This window comes from Cryptotermes secundus, unplaced genomic scaffold, assembly GCF_002891405.2.
Source record: "Cryptotermes secundus unplaced genomic scaffold, Csec_1.0 scaffold46, whole genome shotgun sequence".
Lineage (NCBI taxonomy): Eukaryota > Metazoa > Arthropoda > Insecta > Blattodea > Kalotermitidae > Cryptotermes > Cryptotermes secundus.
The window spans coordinates 1636558-1662891 of NW_019726221.1; the positions used below are offsets into that span (position 1 = coordinate 1636558).

Sequence of the window (26334 nt, forward strand, 5' to 3'; positions counted from 1 at the left end):
CATGTATTATGTGGGTGTCCGTTCCCCCAATACCCACTTTATGTTGAGGTCAGCAGCAGCAGTATTACTACTACTACTACTACTACTACTACTACTACTACTACACTGCTACTAAGACTATAGGGCCATGCCATCGCTCAGGCAATTAGTCACTTGTTTCCCATTGCAACAGCCTGGATTTGATCCCAGGTTGGACTCTGTGGGATGTGTGGTAGAGAAAGTGGCACTGGTACAGGTTTTCTCCAAGTGCTTCATTTTCCCATACAATTTTTATTCCAACTGTTCAATGTTCATTAATCGTCCTGTCATCAGTGCTGTACAGTCTTGATAATGACAACTCCATTTAATATCCAACTTAAAATATTCAGTTATTTTAATATCTACTCATGTATTGTTATTAACTTATTTCATTTCTTGTTATGTATCTTTTATTTGCTTATCCTTTAAACCCTTTTTCTTATCTTGAAAGGTTTTTACTTTACTTTATTTCTGTATTTCTTGCTGCTAAATATCTTTCCTCTGTGATCCCATTCATGTACGAGTAACTGCATGATTGTATTTGCTGTGTTCCTTGTTTGTTTGATGTACCTCTTCTAGGTCATATTTCATCTCTTTCATCAGGATATTCTGTGCTTGTTTTGTGAACGTCACCCCAAAGAGATAAAGTATCCTGTCATAAAATTCCGTTTTGTTGATCGTGTGTGTCCCGTTTTTTTAGGGATGGGGAAGTTACATGTGTTAAATTCAGTTATTTATTTGGCACGTTTTGATCACATATATTTAGTGGGGTTTGCTGTATAGTAAATTAGAAAGAAAGATGTATGTGTGATATTGTGATAGTAGAAGGGAGGTTTTACTGTATATTGAGAGATCATTTTTGCAATGATTTTTTACTTTACAGTGTGCTGTTCTAGAATCAAACAATAGTGATTGTTGAAAATATACATATTTTGTGAAATTTTAAATGTTACAGGAAAAACAAATTCTGTTGTGCCTTATGTGATGGTATCCTTTTGTTGTTATGACATGTAATAACACAATAATAATGTTTAATGAAATTATCCTTTACTTACACTTGTATTCACCAGCATCATTGCAGTAAATTAATACACTTGGATATCAGCATTATTTTGCACCATGGACTCCAGAATTTGGCCACTGGATTTACACTTTTGAAACAGTGTTGTTTCATTATATGACGCAGTGGATTTAATTTTAACAGAAAGAGCCGGGATAGTGTAGTCTGTATAATGACTCACTATGAGCTGGATGACCAAGGGATCAGAGTTTGAGTCCCAGTGGGGGCAAGAATTTTCACGTCTCCATGTCATCCAGACCGGCTGAGGTCCACCCAACATCCTATCCAATGGGTATTGGGAGCTCTTTCCCTAAGAGTAAAGTGGCAGTGGTGTCAGTCTGACCACTCACCACCAGATAGTGCTGAGGTCAAGAAAATGTTGATCTATGCCTCCGCTCCCCCATATGCCTTCATGGCGTAGTGCGTAATTAGTTAAGCACAGGGACAACTTTATCTTTTTTACCTTGGTATACTATTTTTGTGACTGAAGAGTTTGTATGAAAGAAAATAAAAGTGTATTTTTAAGTTTTCAGAATATCTGTAGATTCCAGTTAATAGCATTCTGTTTCTCCACTGTAAGAAAGAAATATAAAAATTAGAAATAAGAAGTTATAAAGAGCTAGATTATTAAAAATTACTAAAATTATTTTAGAAGCATTATGTAACTGAAGGCATGCAAAATGTACCCCTTTCAGAAACCAGTATATCTCTTACTAGTTCTGTGTACATTTCTATTTTCATCAGTTGACAGAATTGCATTTGATTAGGTACAGAAATAAATTTTACTAACCATGAGACCAGAATGGGTCAGCAGATGGCATAACTGTCTTTGGACAAATACTAAGAGACAGGTGAAGTAGCCAGGGCCCAATATACAGGGCTAGTCCTTATTGCTGAGCCAGCAACTGGGATTTTGTCTGCCGAGGCTGGGTCTGCCTGTCTCTTCATGTAAAAGACAAAGAAAGAGAGAAGTATCTACTCACTTGGGGCTGTGAATTTAGGCTATTCCTTACTGCTGAGCTAGCAGTAGAGATTATCTCTGCAGAGTTTTGGGGGCTGGCTCTGTCCTTATCTGTGTACAGGTAAAAGCAAGGACTGATAGGAAGTAACTACACTTTAAACAAGCCTAGTCCTTATTGATGAACTAGCGCTACAGTTTATGCCTAAAACATTTTAGAGGATGGTTCTATTTCTGTTTTCAGCAGGAAGGATTATACTGAGTTTACAAGAAAGAGTAACATGGATTGAAAACATCCACATCTCTCAAGCTGTTACAATTCCTCATTGTACTCTCTGTATCCCCCTGGAGCCATCAAGCCATTCTGTTCATATTGTGATATGTGGGCTGAAAGCTGGAATAGTTCAACAAGAAAAGTCCTCCATTGCTGGGCAATGGCCACAGCAAGAAACCTTTACTGTCTGACAAATACTGGAATCTGCTGACTGCCTATTGGTCATAAAGTGACTTTTACTTTTTTGTATGAGACTGGGTGAGCCTTTACCTATCAGCAAAATTGCTTTGCTTGTTAAACACCTCTAGAGGGGAATTCTGAAGGCTCCCAGACATTCTTCAGAAGCTGCCAGTTGTGCAGCAACTCAATTTCCCGGCATTTTATGGAACCTGAAGGTTCGTTACCATGTTCATAAGAGCTCTCCACTGGTTCCTATCCTGAGCCAGATCAATCCAATCCATACCATCCTATTCTATCTCCCTAAGATCCATTTTATTATTGTTCACCCACCTACATCGTGGTCTTCCTTGTGGTTTCTTTCCTTCTGGCTTTCCCACCAATATCCTATATGCATTCGTCTTCTCCCCCATTCATGCTGCATGCCCTTCCCATCTCATCCTCCTTGACTTGATCATTATAATTATACTTGGAGAAAAGTACAAGATATGAAGCTCCTCATTATGCAGTTTTCTCCAAACTCATGTTACTTTCATTCATTCATTCATCAGTAATCTGTCAAGACGACAGGTCCACAGTCTCTTCCAAAACAGTTCCTCCACTTGATGCGATCTAGAGCTTTCTCCTTCAAATGAAACATCTCGCATACATGGTATCTCTGGTTTTGGAAAGAGACTATCCAGGAAAAGTGATAATGTGGTAGTTTTTCCATTTGCTTTCCACATCGCAGTACAATAGGCGTTCAAACCACTCTGGTCACGCCTGTTGCTATACGAACTTGAACCATCTCGAGCATTATTTACTCTGTGCTTCAAGTCGCTGCTGATGACGCTGCTTCCGGCATCAGTTTTTGGTGTCTCTCTTCGTCTGATGCCTACCCTTTGACCTGTCCAGCAAGGGAGGCCCTGCCAGTAGCTACGCTACCGCTGGTATAGCTCTCAGGGTCCTTGGCATACTCAAACCCCCTCACCACGATAAGGTGGAGCCACCAACGAGGGGGCATGTTACTTTATCTCTCCAAATATTCACCTCAACACCCTGTTTTCAAACACCCTCAGTCTGTGTTTCTCCCTTAATGTCAGAGACCAAGTTTCACACTGACATTGAGGTAAGAACATAGACTGAGGGTGTTTGGGAACAGGGTGTTGAAACACCCTCAGTCTATGTTCCTCAATTAATGTCAATGTGAAACTTGGGGATGAACATACTGAGGATGTTTCTACACCCTGTTCTCAAATGAACCGTCAGAGAGTAAAATATGGCCATGAGTCCTGAGGGACTCAGAACCAAGAATCACTGTGTCGGCGAGGGCCAGGGGCAGTTTAGCAATCAGGCAGTCAGTGAAGTTAGTCAGATGTGAGAGAGATTCACCAGCTGGTAAGGACATGATCACGGAAGCAGAGTAATATCCATTGTTGGGAGCTGCTGTCTAGCAATGAATGACTGTATAACAGACTAAGATGTAGTGTGTGCTGTAGTGATTTGTAAAGTGTGTAAATTAGTGACAGTGTTATAAGTGTTCATAAATCCAATTATCAGTCCAAACCCCGTGTCTAGTCACTAACATGTGACTGTGATTGTAGGTTGTGATAGCCTTTGCTAGTGACAAGTACTTTGGGCTGATTGGCATGGGCCAAAGGGGGCTGAAGGGGAATACATCAGGATGCAAAGAAAGGGAAGCTTCGAGCATAATCATGCCCACTGTGGTACTTCTTTCACTACCCTTAGTAAGTTGGTTTAACAGGACCAGCAGAGTAAGTACTCTCTCTTTCGTTTTTACCTGCAGAAGGGGACAAGACCAGCTTCTGAAATGTTGCAGACATTTCTCTGCTCCAGGCAATGGACAGTGAACAGGGAACATCTTAAAGTCATAGTTTTATGTTGTATACTCTTATGTATCAGCCTGTTTTCTGTGTCTGTGCCATCATTAATAAAATGTTACCAATTTGGCATTGTGATGCAGATAGGTGATTTTGACAGTATATTGTTTACTGAACGTGATAAAGTTTGTTGGAATTGTGAGAGTAAAGAGCCTTGCTCATTAGAGTTCAACAGACAAAAAGGAACTTCATGAGTGAAAAGTTTGAAGTTGCTAAATTATCAAATTTTAAAATGTGATAACGGGATGCATTGAAGGTGAAGATTATCATTAATAAATGTTGTAATTAACAGTTTATTAAACTATATTGAGATGATAATGCTGCAGTAACTATGACTCTTACTGTATGGCAGTTGTAAATTTGTGGTGTGAGCTGATATTTGAATGTGTTACAAGTTTATTATGTTGTATCTAATGTGGCAATTAACATGAAATAATGTATATTATTATTCAGTAGTGTTTGTAGATGATTTCCACAAATCAAGTAGAAGCAGACACTTGGGATTTTGTCATTCTGCAGGATGACGCAAAGTGAGATATTTCATGAAACATCATGTTGAGCCGCTTTAAACTCAATTTAGGAGTGTTGGACTATCCACAGTTTAGTTCATATTTTGAAAATGTGATATCTACACTTCTGAAATTTAAAAGAATGCCTAGGAGGACTTGGATGTGGAACAGTTGATTTTCAGTAGCAATGAGAAAGTGGGGAAAAAATAGATGTACACGTAGTTAATGCCACTCTCTACTTCTTTGCATTTAGGAAGTGTCAGATTTGAATCTGAATTTAGGTACTAGCTATCCTGACCCAGATATTTCATAGTTGTCCTCATTCTTTCAAGGATGGTGCTTGGGCAGAATCTGAAAAAGACTGCTTCTTTCCACCTACTTTCATATTCATCATTTGCTGTCATCCAACCATTTAACTTTGTTTGCAGTTTGCAAAGCTTTTTTAAATCTGAAGCTATCCTTTAGGATGAAGTCATTCCTGTTATTCATTGAATGCATTTCTGTGGTAGAAGATTGCAGATGCACTATATGTTTTAAAGTTCTCAAAGTTTGGAAACTGATATTTGTATGCCTTCAGTGTTACACTACTAGTGTCTTGAAGTATTAAGCTGCTGGCTGTGTTTGTCGGAAATGACAAGCTTCTGATATAATTTTGTTATGCAACTGTTTCAGAGTTCAAATCCTGAGAGAGCAGTATGTCCTCATGGGAGAGCTCCTCTCGCCGACGCAATCCACAGTCCAGTTCATCACGACTTCGCATGGATTCATACAGCTCTGCCAATAGGTTGAGCCGAACCAGAGGTGAAAGTTTATTTCTCTTGTTTGCATCTATATAACTAATCCTTCACCACATTGACCTAAAAATAATTTCACATTCACGTAGCTGATGATAATGCATTGACTGATATGGTTTTAGAGCTTCTTGCAGTACCAGGACTATGTTTGTTTTTACATTCATTTTTGCTGTGGTTATTTGCAGCTGTAAAACTAATAAAGAAATCCGTGTGAGTTACATTTTGGTAGTAACATTTCCTCCACATCACACAGAATAGTTTTACTGGTCTCTAGGTAACATTACGAGTAGATAGTGATATTTCTACTTTAACCTGTTTACATCTAGTGAAGTGGCCACCTGTTTTTACAGTTCCTTTCTAGAATTGAAGAAGGCATAATGTGGTTTGTTCCTGTCTTTACACGTGACATACTGGTCTTCATTTATTGCAAATACAGATGTGTTAATGACAGCTGATCTACAACAGAGGAATTGCACTGCATACAATTTAAAATTGTGGTGTTTACAAATCAATTCAGTGGAACAGATATACTGCACAAATGCAAGCAATTATTTTTCATTGTAGTTTCTTAAATATTGTCATGTGTAGGGTGGTACATGTGATGAGAATGACGGGTTCTAGTTCATATGATTGGATTTATTAGCACCTTGGTTACGCACTCTCTTAATCACACACTTAAATACATGCAATAGATCGCTATCACTGATGTACACACTTTCCAGTTCACTGTTGCACACACACACACTAGGATTCTCAAGTCTTCGCTGGTTGTCTCCTAGCAAGGGATCTCAACACAGAAACTGTAAAGGTCACACTGGATTATACACTCCCAATATCACTGCACTATAGTACTCATATAAGGCCTTAAAATCGCACATCAAATGTTCACAGGCTGACGTCTTGCACTCTTCTATGCTCCTGGTTCCAATTCACTCCGCCAGCTTATGACTGAATTGAATGTCGCTGCTTTTACTCCGCACTAGTCTCTGAAATGACTTGAGCTGTCCTTGACTCTCCACACTTTATCACTTTCACTTAGAAACTGATATCTGTTCTGTCTGGAACTGTCATTATATAGCCTCCGCACCGACCACACAGAACACAGCCTCTGTTGTTGCAGAGGAGTGTTTACTGTGATGTTGCATAGCAGCGGTTATGGCATGGACACCATAGAAAGCCAGTCATGTGATAGTCATCTTGTTAGCCCATTGGTGCGCTGACTGTTACCCAGCAACGAATTATAAACATTCATCCTAGTGTTGCGTGTGCTTACATGACTGAAGGTTGTTTACAGGTCATTGCCTCGAAATGCTCTGACCATCCATGTTACAATATATTATGTGGAAGTTGTGGTTTTAAAGAGATGTTTGTGTTCAGGATGAGAAATTTGGTAATATTTAATTTTAGTATAGTGTAATGTAATGTGATTATAAGGGACTAATAAAGACCAAAATGGTAGTCCCACAACTACTTTTAGTGTAGATTTCTGGTACCCAATTCTATGCATTTCCAGTGACTAGTTCTGGAGAACACACAGTCTGTATGACCTCTCCATTGTGCATTCACTGCATGAATTTTGTGTACACTACATGTAAACTTTGAAAGATGGGAAAATGTTTGAGTCAGTATGGAAACATTGTTTTTGTGATTAAATAAGATTAGTACTCTCTTTGTATACCAAATCCCAAAATAAATGTGCTTTAACAGTATCTCCTCCAAAGCGACGTGAACTGGACAAAGTAATGAAGAAAGCACGGCGTGATGGACCTATGCAGAGCAGTTACTGGAACAAGAAGCTACTAGAAGTTGAAGAAAAGGACCCAAACAGGTTTGTTAGCATACACTGATCAGCATAATTAGAGTAACATGTGAAATCGAAGTGAGAAGTGTTGAAGTCATGAATTTGGGTTAGTGGATTCTTAATAATAGATTTAATCTCAGAATCTGCTTTACTTAGGTGTACTTCGTAAATGTTGCAGTAAGCGGAATAACTGTGTAGAAAATTAATACTGTGTACTCTTTTATTAATTGTAACTTTCAGACCTAGTGTATCAGAAAGAACCCTTCTCCTTTTCTTCCAATTTCCCTTCCCCTTGTCCTCACTGTCCTCATCTTCCTTTCATTCTCCTCCTCTTCCTACTCCATTATCTTCTTTTATGTGCATGTTTCTCATCATTTTTCCATTTCTTCTCTTCCTACATCCCAATTTCCTTTCTGTGCATGCTTCTCTTCTTCCTCCTTCCTTTCCTTCTCTTCATACATCCTCATCCTCTTCTTTTGTATCTTTCTCCTCCACTTCCTATTTTTCTGCTTCTGCTTCCTCTTCATTATTCTGACAGTTGTCTGCTCAGTGTGTAAAGATGGCTGAAGTCTGCTTCTTTCTCCTTTGGTAAGAAATTTCTGCAGCTGTTACATATTTTTATTTTAGGACTCTTGTCAGTTTAAATCACACATCCATTTTGAAATAGTTCTTAACATATCTTGTAATATTTTCTCTGTCCTTTTTATCAGGGGTTGCAGCAATAAAGAGCCCACTGCACTGCCACTACACTACACTACACTACACTACACTACACTACACAACACTTCACAACACAACACTGTGCAGTACACTACACTCTGTTATTGTCAGGTTTCGACTTTTCTGCAGTATGCCTCACAGTAAACTTTCACAAACTTATGATTGTTTGTAACTCTGCAGTTGCTATTCATCTGTGAAGTTATCACAACCTGTTTGAAGACACTGAGGTCACACTGTAAGTGTTGCCAGCTGTTGTTGTTGTTGTCCAGTCACAGAGTTATGCCATTAGGCCGGTCATGTTTTTCTTAACATTCATGTTTCATCCAGCAGTATTTTTTAAGACTGCATCCAACTTGTCATTTTCCTGTTAGATGAGATTTTAAAATTTGTTTTGTGCATATGGAATTCTCCATTTGGTGAATGTGTTCAGTGCAGTTTTTCTTCCAGGAAATCTATTTTGAGTGCTTCTAAAATTTTAACATATCTGTTATGGTTGAGAAGAATGTATCCTGCTGTTCATCATATAACATTTCACTTTCCAAAGCTCAAAATCTAGTGTTGCCAACCTCGTTATACAAATGTTGCTTCTGCAGCAGTGCTTGAATGGCTGCCATATCAGCGTTATTGATGGTAGGGAATTAAAAGGTATGAGAACGAATACACATTTAATAGCATAAGGTTCATACTGTATTACACAGTTATTTGTCTGTTGGTTCAGAAGTTATGAGTGGGACATTAATACATGTACAGGGATAAGAATATCAATTCCATTTTTTATTTTATAAGAATTCAAGATAAAAATAACAACCCAGAGGAATATCTGCTTCTCTAGAAAATACTGAAATGGCACGTCAGAATAAGCTGTGATTACTTCAAATAATATTCTGTTACATTTACAGTCCATTGAAATGCTGTTATTCAGGTCTTCATGAAACTTATAAAGGTATGTAGAATGTGAAATAACAGGGAGGTGTTCACTTAATTTGCCCTTTCTAAATTAAGATATCATAATCCTCAGAATTAGGTGGTGACAGTCTATTTGATGATGCAGATGGCGACACAGTGGATTCAAGGAGCTGTATGGTGGTGGAGGTGGTAACTCATCACCTCACGGTTCCCGTTCTAGCCATAAGAGATCTCGTAGCCGCTCACGTGGTGCAGTTCGTAGTAGCCGGAATCGAGTGAGGTCCCCTCCACTTCCTGTGAGAACCCGATCACGCTCCAGAGACCGAGACAGAGAAAGGGACAGATCCAGGGACCGTGATAGAGATCGGGATCGAAGACCACACACACCACAGCCACAAACTCAGAGGGTAGAAAATTCAGATTAACATTTTACTGCATATCAAGCTTCAGCAAATGTTACTGAGTATACTACTACTGTAAACACCTGTGATAAATTTATAGTAATTGGAATAGCTAATGAGGGACCCAAGGGCAGACTACTTTTAATGTCATGCTATCATGCAACAGGATCTAATAAAATATGAGCTTATAGCTTACTAGCACCTAAGTGAACCAAAAAATATGCATATGTGTCAGTAGAAAACACACATCAAAGTGCAGTATTTCTCAAAAGTTGCCTTCATTTGTTAAAGTAGTATACACAGGAAGAAGTTACTAATAAGTGTCACTTAAAACTTTAACATTTTAAAATCAAACTAATTTCATGTAATTTTGTAAGGAGAAAGACACATATGGAGGTCATATCTGTCCGTTATCTAAGGTCTGCGGCACTTGTGGATGGATGGATGGATGGATATTAACATTTTAAATTAAGTATAGGGCTGTTGTAAATGATTTAGATGATAGGAAATTAAGAGTATTTTCTAAACAGAGGAATGTGAAAGAACTTGAAAACAGGAAGGAAACCCATCAAGTTTTTGTTGGAAATACTGATTGCAACATATCAGTCACGAGTGGCACTCAGGTCACTATCAAAGGAAATGGCATCTGAGGTGCAAAAGGCTTGGTTTGGATAGGATAAGGAGGGCCCATTCCTTGGCTCCCTAGATCCCTGGCCCTCAGTCCATGTGATTTATACCTATGAGGATATGTGAAAGACCAGGTATAACCAACCACCAATGCTGCAGCCTTTTCAAGAGCTTCAAGAGTGAATTTCACAGGCCATTGCCAGTGTGTATGGTTCACAGCTGTGGCATGGATGTGAAGAATGTGAGTATTGCATTGACTTTGCAGAGTAACTAATGGATCACATGTCAGACATTTCTAGATAAATGTCATGGGTTTCCATACTGTTTTCAGATTGTTTCGTGTTTGTATCTGTTACTGTTTTGAAAATACTCTAATTCGTTATCACCCGAATCATTTAAAATTACCATATATTTTCAGTAAGACAGAAACCCGAAAGGATTCTTTCTGACCATATTGGTCTGTTATGTTTTCCGCTTTATGCCACGTGCTCTTCTGCAGGAGAGGTGAATGCTTGTTTTAGATCCTCCAAAACAGACCCAGTGCTCATAGCTGAGGCATGACCACTCAGCTCTGGGTTGTTGAGGGTTTGTCTGTCACCTCTAAGCAGAATGGTTGTTGACTGAGAACTGCAGACTGACTCCATCAGGAAAAATAAACCATGCGATACATTGCTTGGGGAATGTATAAGAATTGGATCTGATTTTTGTCAATTGTCCATAAGTTCAGGAAGTGGTTATATCAAATGGCATCAGTGAAACAGAAGACAATACATACAACTCTTTACATGACAAAGATAAAAGTGGTGGGAATAGCGACTGCTATGCATGGATTGATTTGTGCAGTACACTTTTTTATCTCTTTGTTTTTTTAATGGAGCATTTTGTTAAATATTACTTACTGTTTGTGCCTTTGTATTAGTAAAATGTGTTAATGTTGACAAAGTTTATAGCCACATGTACTAGCCCCAGATAATACAGGGTGGGGTGCAGAAACTTCATTTTTGTGAAGATGCATTGTGAAGGGAGGGGAGGTCGCAGAAAAGTGGGGATAGCCTCGGCGAACGCAACAGTCGCTGAAGTTTCTGTCTAATACACCTCAGTAGGAAACATGAGGTGGATGAGTGAGCAGTGTGCGTTTGCTGTTGAAGCCTGTTTTTCGAACAACCATTCCTACGTGGCGGTGCAGCGTGCGTTCCATACTCACTTCAGAATTAAGCCCAGAGGTCCTGTTCCCGAGCAGAAATTGATTGTTTTGTGGGTAGAGAACTTTAGGACAACTGGTAGTGTGGTGAAAAAATCATCAGGACGACAATGGACCATTTCGATGCCAGAAAATTTGGAGGCAGTTCGACAGTCGATTTTGAGATCTTTTTTGAACCAGCTCTTGAAGAAATGCATCTAGGAAATGTCTGCTTCCAACAGGATGGTGCCACAGCCCAAGCTTCATTGACAGTTTTGAGGGCAAAGTTCCCCGGACGGCTCATCTCGCTTCGAGATGACATCCCATGGACAGCGCGCTCACCTGACCTAACGCCCTGTGATTTTTTTATGGGGATACCTCAAGGCAGAGGATTTTAAACATCGCCCCACAAACCTGCTTCAGCTGAAGAATGTTATTCGGCAGGAAGTCGCCCAAATTCTGATGCACATGTTGGAACGTGCAGAGGAGAACTTCAGAAAACGGTTGCATCAGTGCACAGAGAACGGTGGCCACCACCTTCAAGATATTTTGTTTAAAACTACATGATCTAAAACTTTAAAGTATGTTCTTTCATTAGCTAAACATAAATTTTGTCTATCAGCAATAATTTTCTTTTATTTGCCTTCAAAAAAAAAGAAGGAAGTTTCTGGTCCCCACCCTGTATATGATGAAAATGGAGCATTTGGCAGAATGAGAGTGGGCAGGGGAAATGATGAAGAAAAGCAACCCGTTGCCACCTTGACTATCAGAAATTCCACATGAACTGACCTGGGATTGAACCTGTGCTACCATGCTGAAATTCTGATGACTGGCTGGACTGTGACATGGCCATGTTGACATAATAGTATTCATGCAAATGTCTGAATACCATTATGTTCATTTAATTCTAGAAAGACAGTAGTGAAATCCAACACCTGGCCAGTTCTACTGTTGATATGAAGTATGTTTTTCTGAAAATCAAAAATTTTAAGAGAGGATCATATTTAGGTAAGTGCAGTGAATTTTCTTGAATCAAAATTATGCATTTTCTTGCGTGTAACTCATCTGTTTTTTGTTGCTGTGCAGCCATAATTTTCCTAACTGCAGTCTTATTTTAAATTTATGGAAGGTTGCGTGTTCCAGGTCCCGATGAGGTCATTCAGTTTTTTTCATTTGACCTAATCCTTCCAGCTGCACTATGGCCATGGGGTCGACTCAGCCTCTAACAGAGGCAGAAATGAGTACCAGGAATTAAATAATTTTCTTGGGGAGTAAAGCGTGGCCGGTGCGTAAGGCTGACAACCTTACTGCCATCTTTGAGCCGATTGTCTAGATAATGTGGGACCCTCAATGTCTCACAACCCTATGGGCTTTTACTTTATTCTGAAAAGTAATATTTCCACATTTCACAACTTTCATGCTCAAATTTTTGTTTAAAAAATGTTAAATTACACAAGTAACTACAATTTATAATCTTAGTTTATTTAGTGTACCTCAGCTTTAAGGTTTTTGCATTTAATATTCAGTTCCTGATCTCATGGGCCAATTATCCAAATTCATTATATTCTCTTTCAGAATTTTCTGCATTATTATTCAAATATGCCCCCCCCCAAGAGAAACAAATGTCAGTTTTATTGCAGTGTAATTTTTGAACATAATTGTTTGTTTCAGCCTCAGCCACAGCAACCAAGACGACGCACGCCCAAGATGGCATCACTAACACCTAGCTCTCGTTCACTGAGCTCATGCTCTGATGAGTCTTGTTCTGTATGTTCGCCTAAAGGCAATAGGAAAGTAGTTACTTCACCAGCACCTGTAGCGAGTAGGGCTAGACAACCAACTCCTCGGTCCAGGTGTGTATGTTGGATGTTTTTTTACCAGTGAGTGATTTATATACATTTCAGAATGTTGAGTTCTTTCACATCAACCATAAAGACAAAAGCAGCATGAATTATGTTTGTAGATATATGGGACAGGCAAGATAAACATAATTTTTCCTCTGGTACATGATAATGCTTAGCACATTGGTTGAAGTGGTAATGCTTCTGATTTTTATTCAAGGGGTGCTCAGTTCAAATAGCTGGACACCAACTATGTAGTGTCATTTTGAGCTGCTGTAAATTTTTGTTCCTTAAATTTGACATACAGTGTCGAGCAGAAAAACTTTGAGTAGAGAGTCCGAAGTGTCTTTCTGTTAAGTTTGACTACTGTACAGTTGGTAGTGTGGGGGGAATGTTGGAATCTTCATGAGAGGAAGGTTGACAGTGTAACATAAGTGGCTTAGATTGGCTGGTCACACATTTTTTATGCATTTCCAGATGGAATCGAAGTTTGAAACTGTAGATTCATATCAAGGATCTTGAGTTGTGCCCAGAGAAGTAGAAAATTCCAGGAAAGTGGCATATGTAAAGTGTTGAGATTTCACTACATAGGTACTAGTTAACTTGTTTTTGGGTGTATGACTTTGATTAGTGTTTCCTATTTTTAGTTTTCACTGTGATTGTATTTCAGGTCTCGATCATTTTCTGTGCCAAGAAATCGTTCTAACAATCGATCGCCTCTTCCTCCAAGGAGTGGCTTAAGACGGCAGCGTGAAAGGTCTGGGCCTCCTAGTGATCCAAGAGGCCCACCTCCAAGTCCACCTCCAGCAGCACGAAAGAGTCTCAAAAGCAAACGTAAAGAAAGTAGAGATAAAGTGAGTTGTTTATTTTTTTCCTTAATTAACTGTAAAGCTAGTTGAACCTTACAGATTGGAACTGAACATAAATGAAACAAGTCTGTACACATAGCAGTTTTATGTTAAGACTTTTTTCACTCATCTTCAGGCTGTCATTTTAAATTTAATATCGGCGATTTCTGCATGTACAGATGTTTGGTTCAGGTTGCAGCTGCAAGGATTGTAGCTGGGATGCTCAGTTTATGCTTGAAAGAGAAAAATTTTAGATAGGAACAAATATTAATATCTCGAATATGGATTAGGAGACCACACTTTGGAACTTAGCTACCCCCGCAAACAGAATTATTAAAGAAAAATCCAAAGGCACCTTCATTTAAGAATCAATTCTTTTTGGTCGTTTGCTTAGTACATTTGAAAATGCCTTAGGCATGAATGGTACCAGCATGAATCAGTATCACTAGAACTCAAATTTTGAATTATATTGCAGTGTACATGATTTGAAGCATTATATTCATCTTTGCAGTATTTATTCCATGTTCCAAAAACTGATAATGCCAAATATATATGAGAGGTCGGCAGTGCATATAGGACGAGATTTTAAGATGGCATAGGAATTTACTGTACAAAAAATTAGGCTCCTTTAGCAGACACATGTTAAGAACTGGTGTTTCAGTGCCAGTTTTCACAGTCTTTTTACATTTTGTGATAGTTTGTTGTGTGGTACTTGCATGTAATCTGCCAATTACGAGTACAGTGTATTAGATGTGATCCACAGCCACGTTTCACTGAAGCACTGGAATGTGGTTTATTAGGAAAAGATTGAACAGAAAGTCTTGAAGTAGAATTAGACAGCACCAGTGCTCCATAAATCTGAAATGTGTTCATGACATTTCTTTGCTGTCAGCTTCTGTATTTTTGCCATGAGACCTTCAGGCAGCTTTCAGATTTGTGCTGCATTGCTTACCCCAAAGGTATATTGAGAAATTTCTTTAATTATTCTTATGAATCCTGTTTTGGGGGTGACAGACTTTGCTTTTACTCAGTGTTATTACTAATTATGATCATTTCCAGAATGAACATGAAAGAACGATGATCACTCAGCCTACCTCAGAACCGGAATCTATAAGTTTAATGCTGAAAAAATTTTAAAAGAGCCACAGCTGTAGTTTCACTTAACCACTTTTATTTTTTCTTCTTCTAAAATCATGTTTGATGATAGTCTGATGCTTGGTTTTAGCCTCATAGTCAAAACATAAAGGCACTAGCAGATGTGTGAGACTTCTGATTTTTGACAGGTTTGCTGGTATGTGTAGTGGATGAATAAGAGCACTGGTTGTACCACTCACTGTTGCTACCATGTCTTGCACACTTGCAGTGAAGTGGAGCTTTGAAACTTGACTGTAAAACCCCAAAACCCATTGCCTCCTTGTAAACTAGCCTGCGTAGTATATGCATAAGGTTTCTGAAGTTCTTTCATTTTATGGATGATGAAAGTGGTTCGCTCACGGCAGAAGTCCTCAAAGCTTGAAAGTGTGCATCACCAAAACTCTTGGGAAAGAACAAAAAATAGAATATTTAGATCGATCTTCAGAATATTGTTTTATAGGATTCAGCTTAAATTCATGAGTGGATGTTACAGTTAGAGATTTTATATTTTTGGATTCACATGATTTTCCTTTTGATTCTATTTGCCGATACCTAGCCCTAATTTATTGCATAAATGCTGCAGAATTGAAGTTTGGGTAGTCATTCCTTCTGGGACTGGTTATTCCACCAGATTTTCAGTCTGACTAGTTGTGTAATCGTAGATGAAATTGGTTTAATTCCATAATAATTCTGTATTGACAGTTCAGATTAAGTGGTGCTATATAATATTTATGATTAATGATGAACTGGGAGAATCATAAGTGAAATGTGTAACTGTAGCCTATTTGGAGGAATGAATTCACTGAACTACTATAACTCTTGTTTGGCATTTGAGTGGGAGACAGATTTCAGTAGTTTGTTCTGTATGTTCATTATTGGCTTAGTTCTAATCGAGTTTTTGACATGAATTATGGAATTTTGAACCTCATATTGGCAGAGTTCTAGTAAAAAGCGGAAGAGTGGAGGAAGCAAGTCAAGTCGCAGCAAACGACGCCGCTCTTTGCCAGTGGCAGAAGGAAGCACTAGTCGACGACGTAGTTCACCACCAGTTTCCTGTTCAGATGAGAGTTCAACATCGTCTGTGACATCTGGAGGTGGTGTACCAAAACTCACATTATCAGAACGCTTTGGTAAGATGGCACAGTGGTCTGTAGACCGAAGGGACTTGGATGGGGTGAAGAATATGCGTATTACAAAGGATTCAGATAGTTCTGACCTGAAGGTTGTTATCGAAGGTGAACGGTACCCTAGAGCACTTAGTCCTATGCCAGTTAATGATCGTCGTGTTGGAGCAGGTTATTTTCCAGAGTCTCTTCATTCTGGACCAATAGGTTTGGATGCATGGGATGATGTCAGGGTTCGATATAAGTATTACAAAGATCGAGGTTATCTTCGCGATCTTACACTTGATGATTACATGAAGTGGGAGGAGTGGTGGTACAAATACCAGGAGTGGCTGGAAGCAGAGAGGTACTATGAACACTGGGCAGCTGTGAGAGCTGAACAGGCTGCCCGAGGGGGAGGCAACAAGATGTGGAATGATCAGGGCCTTAGGAAGCGCAGGAGACTGTAAATAAGAATGAAATCACATGTTTGCCAAGTTCTGCTTGAATGCATACACTTATAAATATTTCCTCATTGATTGCAGTATGAACCTATTGAAGGGCTGGATATATCCAGATCTGAATACACCATAAGCAGACAATGGGAAATTCTGCTTTGTGTTTCAGCATTTGTATGATTCCCAGATCATATTTTTATGTAGTGAGATATTACTGTGTGTGTGTGTGATGTAACAGATATTGTTTCAATAAAATTTCAATAAAAAACTTAAATTTAATTTGTGTTTCCCCTATGATTCCTTTTCTAACGGTATCTGAAGTTAAATGATGACATGCAGACTGTGTTTGAGATTTAGAGACGTTATGGAAGACTATCTGTTTTTCTGTTCATCATTTGCTTGGCACACATGTGAAATATGTTTTGTATTATGTGGGAGTTAAAATTAGGTGGAATCTCTGCTTGAGTCATTGTCGCCCCTCTTTATACCAGTGTTTTATTATGCGAATAAGACTGCTGACTGAATGTCTGAGATACGTATGTTGTGGAAGACAGGTGAATGCACTGTGGAATTCAGGCCCAAAGTCTGTTAGATTTATTTATGGTCTATTTAACAATACTGTGAATAGTGTAGACCGTAGCATTAGAAACCTGTTTTCAGATAAACACACCTGATTGCTTTGTGTGGGATCTGTAAGAATTATCTGATATTAAAATTATAATAGATTTGGTATAATTTTACTCCCTCCTAAGTATCCTAGAATATTAAGACATAAAAATAGAAGAATTGTAATTCACTGGATGACATATAAGCCACCATAGATTTATTTTTGTCTATTGGTATTTCATGTAGGCAGCTCATTACATTATAAGTGCCATGCTGTAGAGGTTTGTGGTTCAAGTTCTATTTGAATTTGTACATTCTGTTTGAGGAAAGAGATTTATATACATACAGACATGTTTGGTAGGGTTACCATATTATTTAAAATGAATTTGCTGCACAGCATTCTCCTTGGTGAAAATTCTGATTAGGTTTTATATTTGTGCAGAAGCACTGGTATATTGTATTTACATTGATTTAATACAGTATCCTTCCACTTCACTCAGCTTTCTGATAGTGAAATTTAAGATACCATTCTATCATTGCTCAAGACCTTTAATCTGTTCTACAATGTTGTACCTCCACATGCCCAAAGGTTTTTTTGCTTGTGAAGATGAGGCCTGACTTTTGTTGGAGTACTTGATGTCGTAAATTATTACAGCTAACATTACGAAAGTAACTGAGACTTCATGATATATATTTTCACATTTTACTTGTAATTTGTTAATGAAATAGTCTCAAAATTTAGTATCTGTCCTCAGATATTACGGTATATAATGTCTCTTATTTTATCCCTGAAGATACCAAATGAAAGTCTCTGTTATGTCACTGTTAGGAATTTCCACTTTATAGTAAAATACATTTAAACTTATAAGGAAACAGAAGAAAATGTTCTTTTTTCTGGCATACATTGCACAAAGACTAGATTCATCCAGAATAACTGTCAGGAGATGAACAGATGAAAGTAGTTTATAAATATGTGAGATTTTAAGTTTTCATGGCATGATGTGAAGATTACCGTCTCCTGGGATGTGATATGATGTAGTCTGGTAGATGTTTACTAACATTTCAGAGAACATGCTGCCTCCTTTTAGGGTAGAAGAGTAAGCGGCCTCCGTAGTCTAGAGGTAATGTTCCCACCTCATGACTCGTGGTACGTGGGTTCAGATACCTGGCGGAGGTCGTCGAATTTTTAAGGGTGGAAAAATTCAGGGAACAAGTCCTCCGGGAGGGACTTTACGGCACGTAAAAGAACCTCATATCCCCAAAGGGGATCACTGAGCCAAATTCCAGGACGTTTCCCGCCCAACAATAGCCTCTAAGGCCTCTGATAGATGGGGGAAGCATTATAGACACCGCTAAGCAAGTGACCGAACTCGCTTGCTCGGCGGGACTGATGGGACGCACCATTTATCGGTAGGGTAAAGAGACTGGTAGAATATCATAGAGGGAAGCACAATAGATAAAACTGGTCGCAGTGCATGGGGAAACCCACCCTCTCTAAATAACTAACTAACTAAACTAGGGTAGAAGAGTAAGTTTGGCATGGAGTGAAGATTTGGGAGATGATGAAAAGTGATCAGTGAGTGGTGTATGGAGGTCAGACCTCTGGCACAAAAAAAAAAAAGGTCCTTTCAGGTGCCTCAGTTTCTGACCCATTCTCATTCTGATTGACCCAGGTCTCATAGCTTCGCTGTTCCTCCTGTATTCACGTCACACTGCCCCATACTTTCCTTGTTCTTCTGCCCTGAAGATGGAGTCACCATGTTGCTCTGAAACTTTGGCAAACATCTATTGGACTACATGGTGTCACATGCCAGAAGACCATAAAATTAAGTTTAAATGTGGTGTGTGAGGAGATTTGATTGGAGAAAATTAATTAAAAACTTGAGACGGGTGGGATTAGTGACCTATGTGAGGCAGAGGGTTACATTCTATATCCATTTTGAATGAAATATGCTTACATTTTTTATACATCAAAGGCATTTTCACTTTATACTAGTTCTGAGATCAGTACATTGTAGATTACTACAGTGTGCATCTGTATGAAAACCTTTCCTCCTGCTTCATATGTTTTGGTACCTTTTTAAATGTCTGTCCTGAAATCCAGAACTGAATTTGTGTTGTGTGGGTATAGTCAAATGTTATGTAACCTTAAAAAGAATTCCTAGCAGTGTTACAAGAATGTCAAGTACATGTTTAGTGTTTTATATGATAAAGTGTTTGGTGTTAAATATTTCATTAAAACATACACTCATGTTTACTGTGTGGTTCCTTATGGTGTAGAAATAACTGTGACAGTGGTATAAAATTCATAAGGACCATGTCAGTCATAAATAATGATGCTTGTCTCTGTTTGCCTGTAACAATCATCCAGACCCTTAATTTTAAATGAAATGACAGTGATCTCGGCAGTTTCCCTGGAACAAGGTTTAGAGGAGTAGGGCCTTTGTAAACTTCTTTAACAGCTGGACAGTCTATCAGTGCTTCCTTATTTTTAGTTAATTAGAATGCAGTTTATGACTTTATGTCATAGAAAGACTGATCATTTTTTAAGACTCCTATGTATAATATGAAGTTATGTTAAATATTTTTTGTTCTGCATTTTTCATTAGAAAGATTTTTCAGTCCAGCGAAGACCACAATATTTCTGATGACCTGTAGGGCAGTTTTTAAGGGAAAGAATTGCACCCAAAATAAATATTCTTAAGAGTCTCTTACTTCCCTTGCTGTTCATTCTCTCCATTGACCTGTTTCACCAGAAAATAAACTTTCCAATTGACACAGTATCTTTGGATAAAATGACGTAGTTCTGTTATGCACTTGTGGAACCCCCACAGAAGAAAGGAATTTTGAATTAAGCTTCATATTTACCTATGTTCTGCTTGGTATTGAGACTGTAAAATGCTGGATTATTTTGTGATTTTTAGAGGAATTTTGCAGTGACTCAGGAAAAGTAATAAAGTACTAACTGAATTCATGGAGTCGAAGGCATAGTGCTAAGTTATTTCACAAATATAACGATCTTGCATGAAGTGTTAAATTTTCTTTATCACATAATATGTACTCATCTTATTGGTCTTAATGGCTGTGTATAACACACAGGCCACTAGGAATATAATTTTGCTCATATACTTGTCCTCATACAGAATTACATTGACTTTATGACGCACCGTTTTATTTACTTGTAACCAAGCATATAGGTTCATGAAGGACATACACTAGTATTTTTATAGCAATTTAAATCTCAGTGAGATTCCAGATATCCTTGTATAATATGAGGAGGTTGGTCAACAAAGTGAATAGCTTGAAATCCCCATCCTTCTATACTGATGACAGAATCTTTATTGCTAGTTATTGTATTAGTATCAGAAATGGGGCTGCTGTTCCTTTTGTGTTCTGATATTCTTGTGCATGTTATATTTTGTGAAAGAACTGGACAAGTCTAAGAGGAATTGGAACGATTTTGAGAAAACAGAGTATTAAAATGAATGAGAAAACAGGAATGTGGCATTCCAAATGTCACGAGAATATTGTAGTTTCTGTAGTTCGTAAATGGATGACAACAGATTTGTAATCTTGCTTCAGATGCTTCCATTGAAGAGCTAGTTCACAGAATGAAGCAGTGTCTGTACAGAGACGAGCAGAACTTAAAAAGCTGCATATCATCCACATATTCAGCACAAACATGGATGGTGTGGACAGATATGATTATAGTATCAAGCCTTTTCAGACTTCCATCTGTAAAATGTATTAGTATTGTCCTCTTGTGTCACTGCATAAATGTGGTAGAGGAAAATGATTATTGGCTGCATAAAGTTGAAAGTTAGACCTTCTGCAGTTTCATTGGGAAAAAAACACATGATACTGTGTCACTGGCAAATGTAACACCAAAAATGGCTACTAGCAGAAACTCTCAAGAAAAAAAAAAGAAAAATGAATGTGAGGTATCATCTCCTGATCACTTAGAGGAATTTGAGGAGAAGCAAGTCTGCTAATATAAATGCTTTGCTGGGCGAAGAAAATGTGATGTAAGGATTTATATTGAGCAGAGGAGCCTAAAATTGGATATGATACATGCAGTGTGAACTTATTCTGTTTAATTTCAAAGTATGTAATGTTGCAGTACTTTATATTAGGTATTGGTTATTGCTGACACCGTGTTTCTTTGCAGTCTCACAAGTAAATAAGCTAGCTCATATATTTCAGAATTTAGATGAAAATTTCATTTTGTTATTGAATTGTGAAATGGCCTAAAATTTATAGTCGTTGTTCAGTAATGTATTTAAAACTATAACCGGTATTTTCACTTTACTCATTTTTGTGCTAGAATTTCTTGTAATGGAACAAATGATCCTTTTGTTTGTTGTCAATTCTACTAATAAAAAGCTTTCAACAAACTGGAGGACCACCAGATATTAGGCTGAAACTTCTTTACTGAAATTTCTGTTGTATTTCATTTTAAAATTACATTACATCATCTGTTTATGTGTATTTAAGGAAAAAGTATTTTCAGCCTTTGTGCTGTTCTTTTTCAGTTAATCATATTATCATTTTTCTTTCACTATTATAGAATTTCTTTCTGTATAGATGCACAAAACATAATTTAAAATTGGCCAGTATCCCACTGAAATTTAAAAATATGGTAACTCAGAATCTGAGTGCATGTATCTTTTTCATATTTGTGGAATTTATACATTGAATTAATCATGTAGTTCAGTTTTCAGATCTCTACCTATCAGTGATAAAGCTCCACTGATAGATGGCATACTGTGTTGTGTGTCTGCCATTTAGTTGAAAATCAGAAAAGCAGAATGTTGGAAATGTAAGATGTTACACTACTTCTTGTGAATATTTATTTAGAAAAGCCTTACTTTAGATCCTATGCATGTATTGAAGTGTCTGGATGTGTAAGTGTAGTAAACACTTTACACCATAGATAAGCATTTACCTCTTTATGGATATATATTACATTGTGAAACCAAAATGTATGCTGCTCACATTTTATAAAATTGTTCCTACTTTCCAGTCCCTTCATCCTAGTACTGGATGTACTTGAAATGTGGTTACATTGAAGTCTACCTCGTACAAATGTACATTGCAGTTTTTGCCTGTCCCATGGATTAGTGGAGATAATGGTGCAGGTATCCATTAATTTTTAAACCATTATCATAAAATTCAAACTATACTGGACCAGATACAAATCTGAACTTTAACATCATATGAAAGAACAATACCAAAGCATTTAGGTGACGACAGGGTTAATCTTACATACAGTAGTTTCTGAGCCATCATAATTTAAACAGTGCCCAGTACACTGAGAAATATAAATTTAACATTTATTATTTTAAAGTATTAGGGTACCCTCCAATTGGCTGTCTGCTCGTATATAGTGTACCTGTATGTAGCTGAACTCAGTCTACGAATGTTTATGGTTGCCTTGCCACCACCAAATTATAAAAAATATGACCCTTAATAAATATATGAGCCGAAGTTGACATCTGTGCACAAATTAATTTATTAATAAAAGTCTGCCTTTGAAAATTAATTTATTATATCATAAAAAGTATGGGGTAAACAAATTTATTGCAGTGAAGAACTTAAATACTTTTATACCATTTTTTCCACACTTGTTAAAATAGCCTGATAAAATGCAGCAGATTCCTTCTTGAGAAGCTAATGGTTGCTAACCTAGTTGGGAAATTACCCACCTACAGGTGTCTTGGTTAAATAAGATGAGAGGGGAGACTGACGTCACACTTCCACAAGCCTATTGCATCAGTCTGCCACGTGACACTGTGCTGTGAACACGAATTGTTTTTATAAGAGTGCTTTTTCAACTTAAGTTTTTCATTTTGTCTGCAATGGATAGCAAAATTGAATGTGTCTGCATCAAGTTTTGTGTGAAGCTTGATAAATCTGCTACTGGCACCCTTGAAATCCTTCATGAGTCTTCTGGAGAACATTCTTTAAGGTGGACAGTGGTTTTTGAATGGCATTCACGTTTCAGGCGGGTCGAGTGTCAGTTGAAGATGACGAACATTCAGGGCAACCACACACCAGCAAAATGACAGAAAATGTTGACAGAATTCACGAACTCACCCACGAAGACCATTGCCAAACAATCCATGAGCTCACAGACACCGCTGGCATCAGTTATGGCGTTTGCTAGATGTTAACAGAACATTTGAACATACGTTGCATTGCTGTGAAGTTTGTTCCCCCAACTTGACAAATGATCAAAAGCAGTGGTGTGTAAACATGTTGTGAGCTATGAGAGAAGGCTAATGATGACCCAACATTTATCTCTAGGATCATAAGGAGTGATGAAAGTTCGATTTATGGTTATGTAAAAAAACGAAGCAAGTCATCACAATAGAAGAGCCCACAATCATCAAGAGCAAAAAGGGCGCGGCATGGCTGGAGTTCAACAAACAGCATGCTCATTTTTTTTTCGGCGTGAAGGGGATTGTTCACCACACCTGCCCACACATCCCCGAAAACCACAAAGTTTGTGACTGACAACAACATGGTTATCATTCCCCATCCTCCCTACTTGCCGGACTTAGCCCCCTGTGATTTTGTTTTGTTTCTCAAATTGAATATGAAACTGAAGGGAAGATGTTTTGAAACAGTGCTTGACAGCCAAAGGCAATTGCAAGCGAAACGTGACAGCATTAAGGAAAATGACTTCCACAGTGCTTTTGAAGCGCAGAAAAAACAAGGGGATCGCTCTATATGTTCCAAAGGAAACTATTTTCAAGGAGATGGCAGCCAAAATTGAATAAGTTAAGCCAGCATTTCTTTTTTGACCATGTCCACTGATCCAAATGGGTAGCTCAGTCATTATAGCTACAGACTGGCTTTCTGAGATCAGTTTCTGGCAGAGCCAAGAGTTTTTTTTTTTTTTTTTCAGTGTTCAGACCAGCCCACCTAGCCTCCTGTCCAGGGGGTACCAGGCAGAGATGCAATGGCATGAAGCTGACCACACACTTCCCATCTAGTGCCAAGATCAAGAATGGTGGAACTATGGTCCAACATCCGAAGTCTTCTTGGTGTCTTCTTTACGTTTACTTGTCCATTTTCTGAGCCAGATCTAGTCCACATCCTCTTTCTTTAAAACCCATTTTTATATTATCCTCCTGTCTGACCCTAGAGGGAGTCTAAGGTTAAATTATAAGGGCTGTGAAGCCAATGAAGTGAATCTAGGACACTTACTTCTCACTTCCCATCTACAGGGACCCTAAAAAGGGCCATCTCTTCCCAGTTTTTCTCCCAAAAAACAAACATCCTTTCTCACTATTCCATGTCTTATTTGGGACAAAATGGTGCCATCTTGAAAGGGCTGTTTTCCTACCTATCATTCTATTATCTGGATCTGGCTCCATTTCCTTATCCCCTCCCTTAGTTCTAGATGATCACTTTTCTTGTGAAGATGGAGGCGCCATGTTCCTGTTAAATTGAGGTTTAACGTACAAGACTACATGCTGTCACAACTGATACCACAGTTCTTTATTCTTTATGGTACTTATGTTTTTGACCAATAAATCATCAGTATAGATCAGAAGTTGATGCATAACATTTAATTTCAGTAAGTAAAAGTAAAGTACAGGTATCCCTGTAACAGGCCATAGAGGCCCATAGGGTTGCAAGATGTTGGGGTTCTCACATTTTCTAGCCAATCAGCTCATAGATGGTGGTAAGGTTGTCAGCCTTACATGCTGGCTGCCCTTTACCCCCAAGAACATTCCTGGTACTCATTTCTGTTAGAGGCTGAGTTGACCCCAGGGCCATAGCGTGGCTGGAAGGATTATGTAAATTGAAAAAATCCACCTCATCGGGATTTGATCCTGCGACCTTCTGGCTTGTGACATAGTGCCTCAACCAACTATGCTACTGCATGCCCCCATTTAATTACAGTACCTTCTGTTCTTTAACCTTCCTAATGGTTTGAAATTTAGAGACTTCTTAAGGGCAGAATTCCCACCATATTTTCTGTGCTCAGCATCCATTTTTTTCCTTTCAGTTTGTCTACAAGTGTCTCATAATTTGATGAGAATGTGTTTTCCTTAAATATATTTAATATAAAATTCTAAACTTCCAAACCACATAATCTGTTAGTAGTTACATTAAAATTATAGTTCCTCTGCTGGTGTAAATTTCCAAATTTAATCATTACTTCAATCATTACCTCAAATACTGGCACCAAGGTGCAATCCCAACATGCCTGGAAATTGGCAGTTAATTACATGGGTTCTTCTTTTGCTTAACCGAATGCAGCTCATTCACGTGGCTTTTCCATATCAAATATGCATAAACATCATTTCAGAGCCTCCCTAGTTCTGAAAAATCATTTTCAGTCCTAAATGTAATATTCATTTTTCACAAAGACACCACCATTATAGGGAGTCGGGATAGAATAGTCGGTAGTGTGACTAGTATGGGCTCGACAACAAATGGGTCGGTGTTTTGAGTCCCAGTAGGGTCAAGAATTTTCTCTTCTCCACATCATCCAGACCAGCTCTGGGGTCCAACCAACCTACCCAATGGGTACCAGGGGCTCCTTCCCTGGGGGTAAAGCAGCTGGGGCATGAAACTAACCACTCACATCCAGCCAGTGCAGAGGTCAAGAAGATGAGCATCTATAAATCCACTCCCCCATATGCCTTCATGGCGCAGTGCTTAATTAGTTAAGCACAAGGACAACTACTTACTTTACCATCATTATAGGACCCACATAAAACAGTTGTACAGGTTGCGCTGCACTTTAAAATGGGCCTTCTACACCAGCTCCTGATGATGGACTGTATGAAACACTGGTGGTATGATACTGGCTGTATGAGAAACCTGCCTAATATCACTTTATCCACTAAGAATCCAACATGGACTACCTGGATTGATCTGTGGGCTGTGTGGTGAGAAGCAGACTAATAACCGTGTTAGCCGTTGAATGGCTATATACAGTTTTTCAAGGAATAATATCAGGCCACTTCGAATTACTGACTGGGGATTCGTTTGAAGCAAAATCAAAATGCTGATATTACG

At 38.3% G+C, this 26334-nt stretch overlaps 1 protein-coding gene across 16 annotated transcripts in view; it reads left to right on the forward strand.

The window, feature by feature from the left end:
* LOC111863864 (serine/arginine-rich splicing factor 4) overlaps positions 1-18347 on the forward strand; it is a 29012-nt gene extending 10665 nt beyond the window's left edge. For all 16 annotated transcript variants that reach the window (XM_023850627.2, XM_023850622.2, XM_023850620.2 and 13 more), the window contains 6 exons: positions 5549-5677; positions 7378-7498; positions 9243-9504; positions 12977-13158; positions 13817-14000; positions 16066-18347. In XM_023850627.2, the coding sequence (XP_023706395.1) occupies positions 5572-5677; positions 7378-7498; positions 9243-9504; positions 12977-13158; positions 13817-14000; positions 16066-16701 (1491 nt within the window). In that variant the 5' untranslated portion in view covers positions 5549-5571 and the 3' untranslated portion in view covers positions 16702-18347. The remainder of the gene's footprint in view (positions 1-5548; positions 5678-7377; positions 7499-9242; positions 9505-12976; positions 13159-13816; positions 14001-16065) is intronic.
* Positions 18348-26334: the final 7987 nt, after the last annotated feature.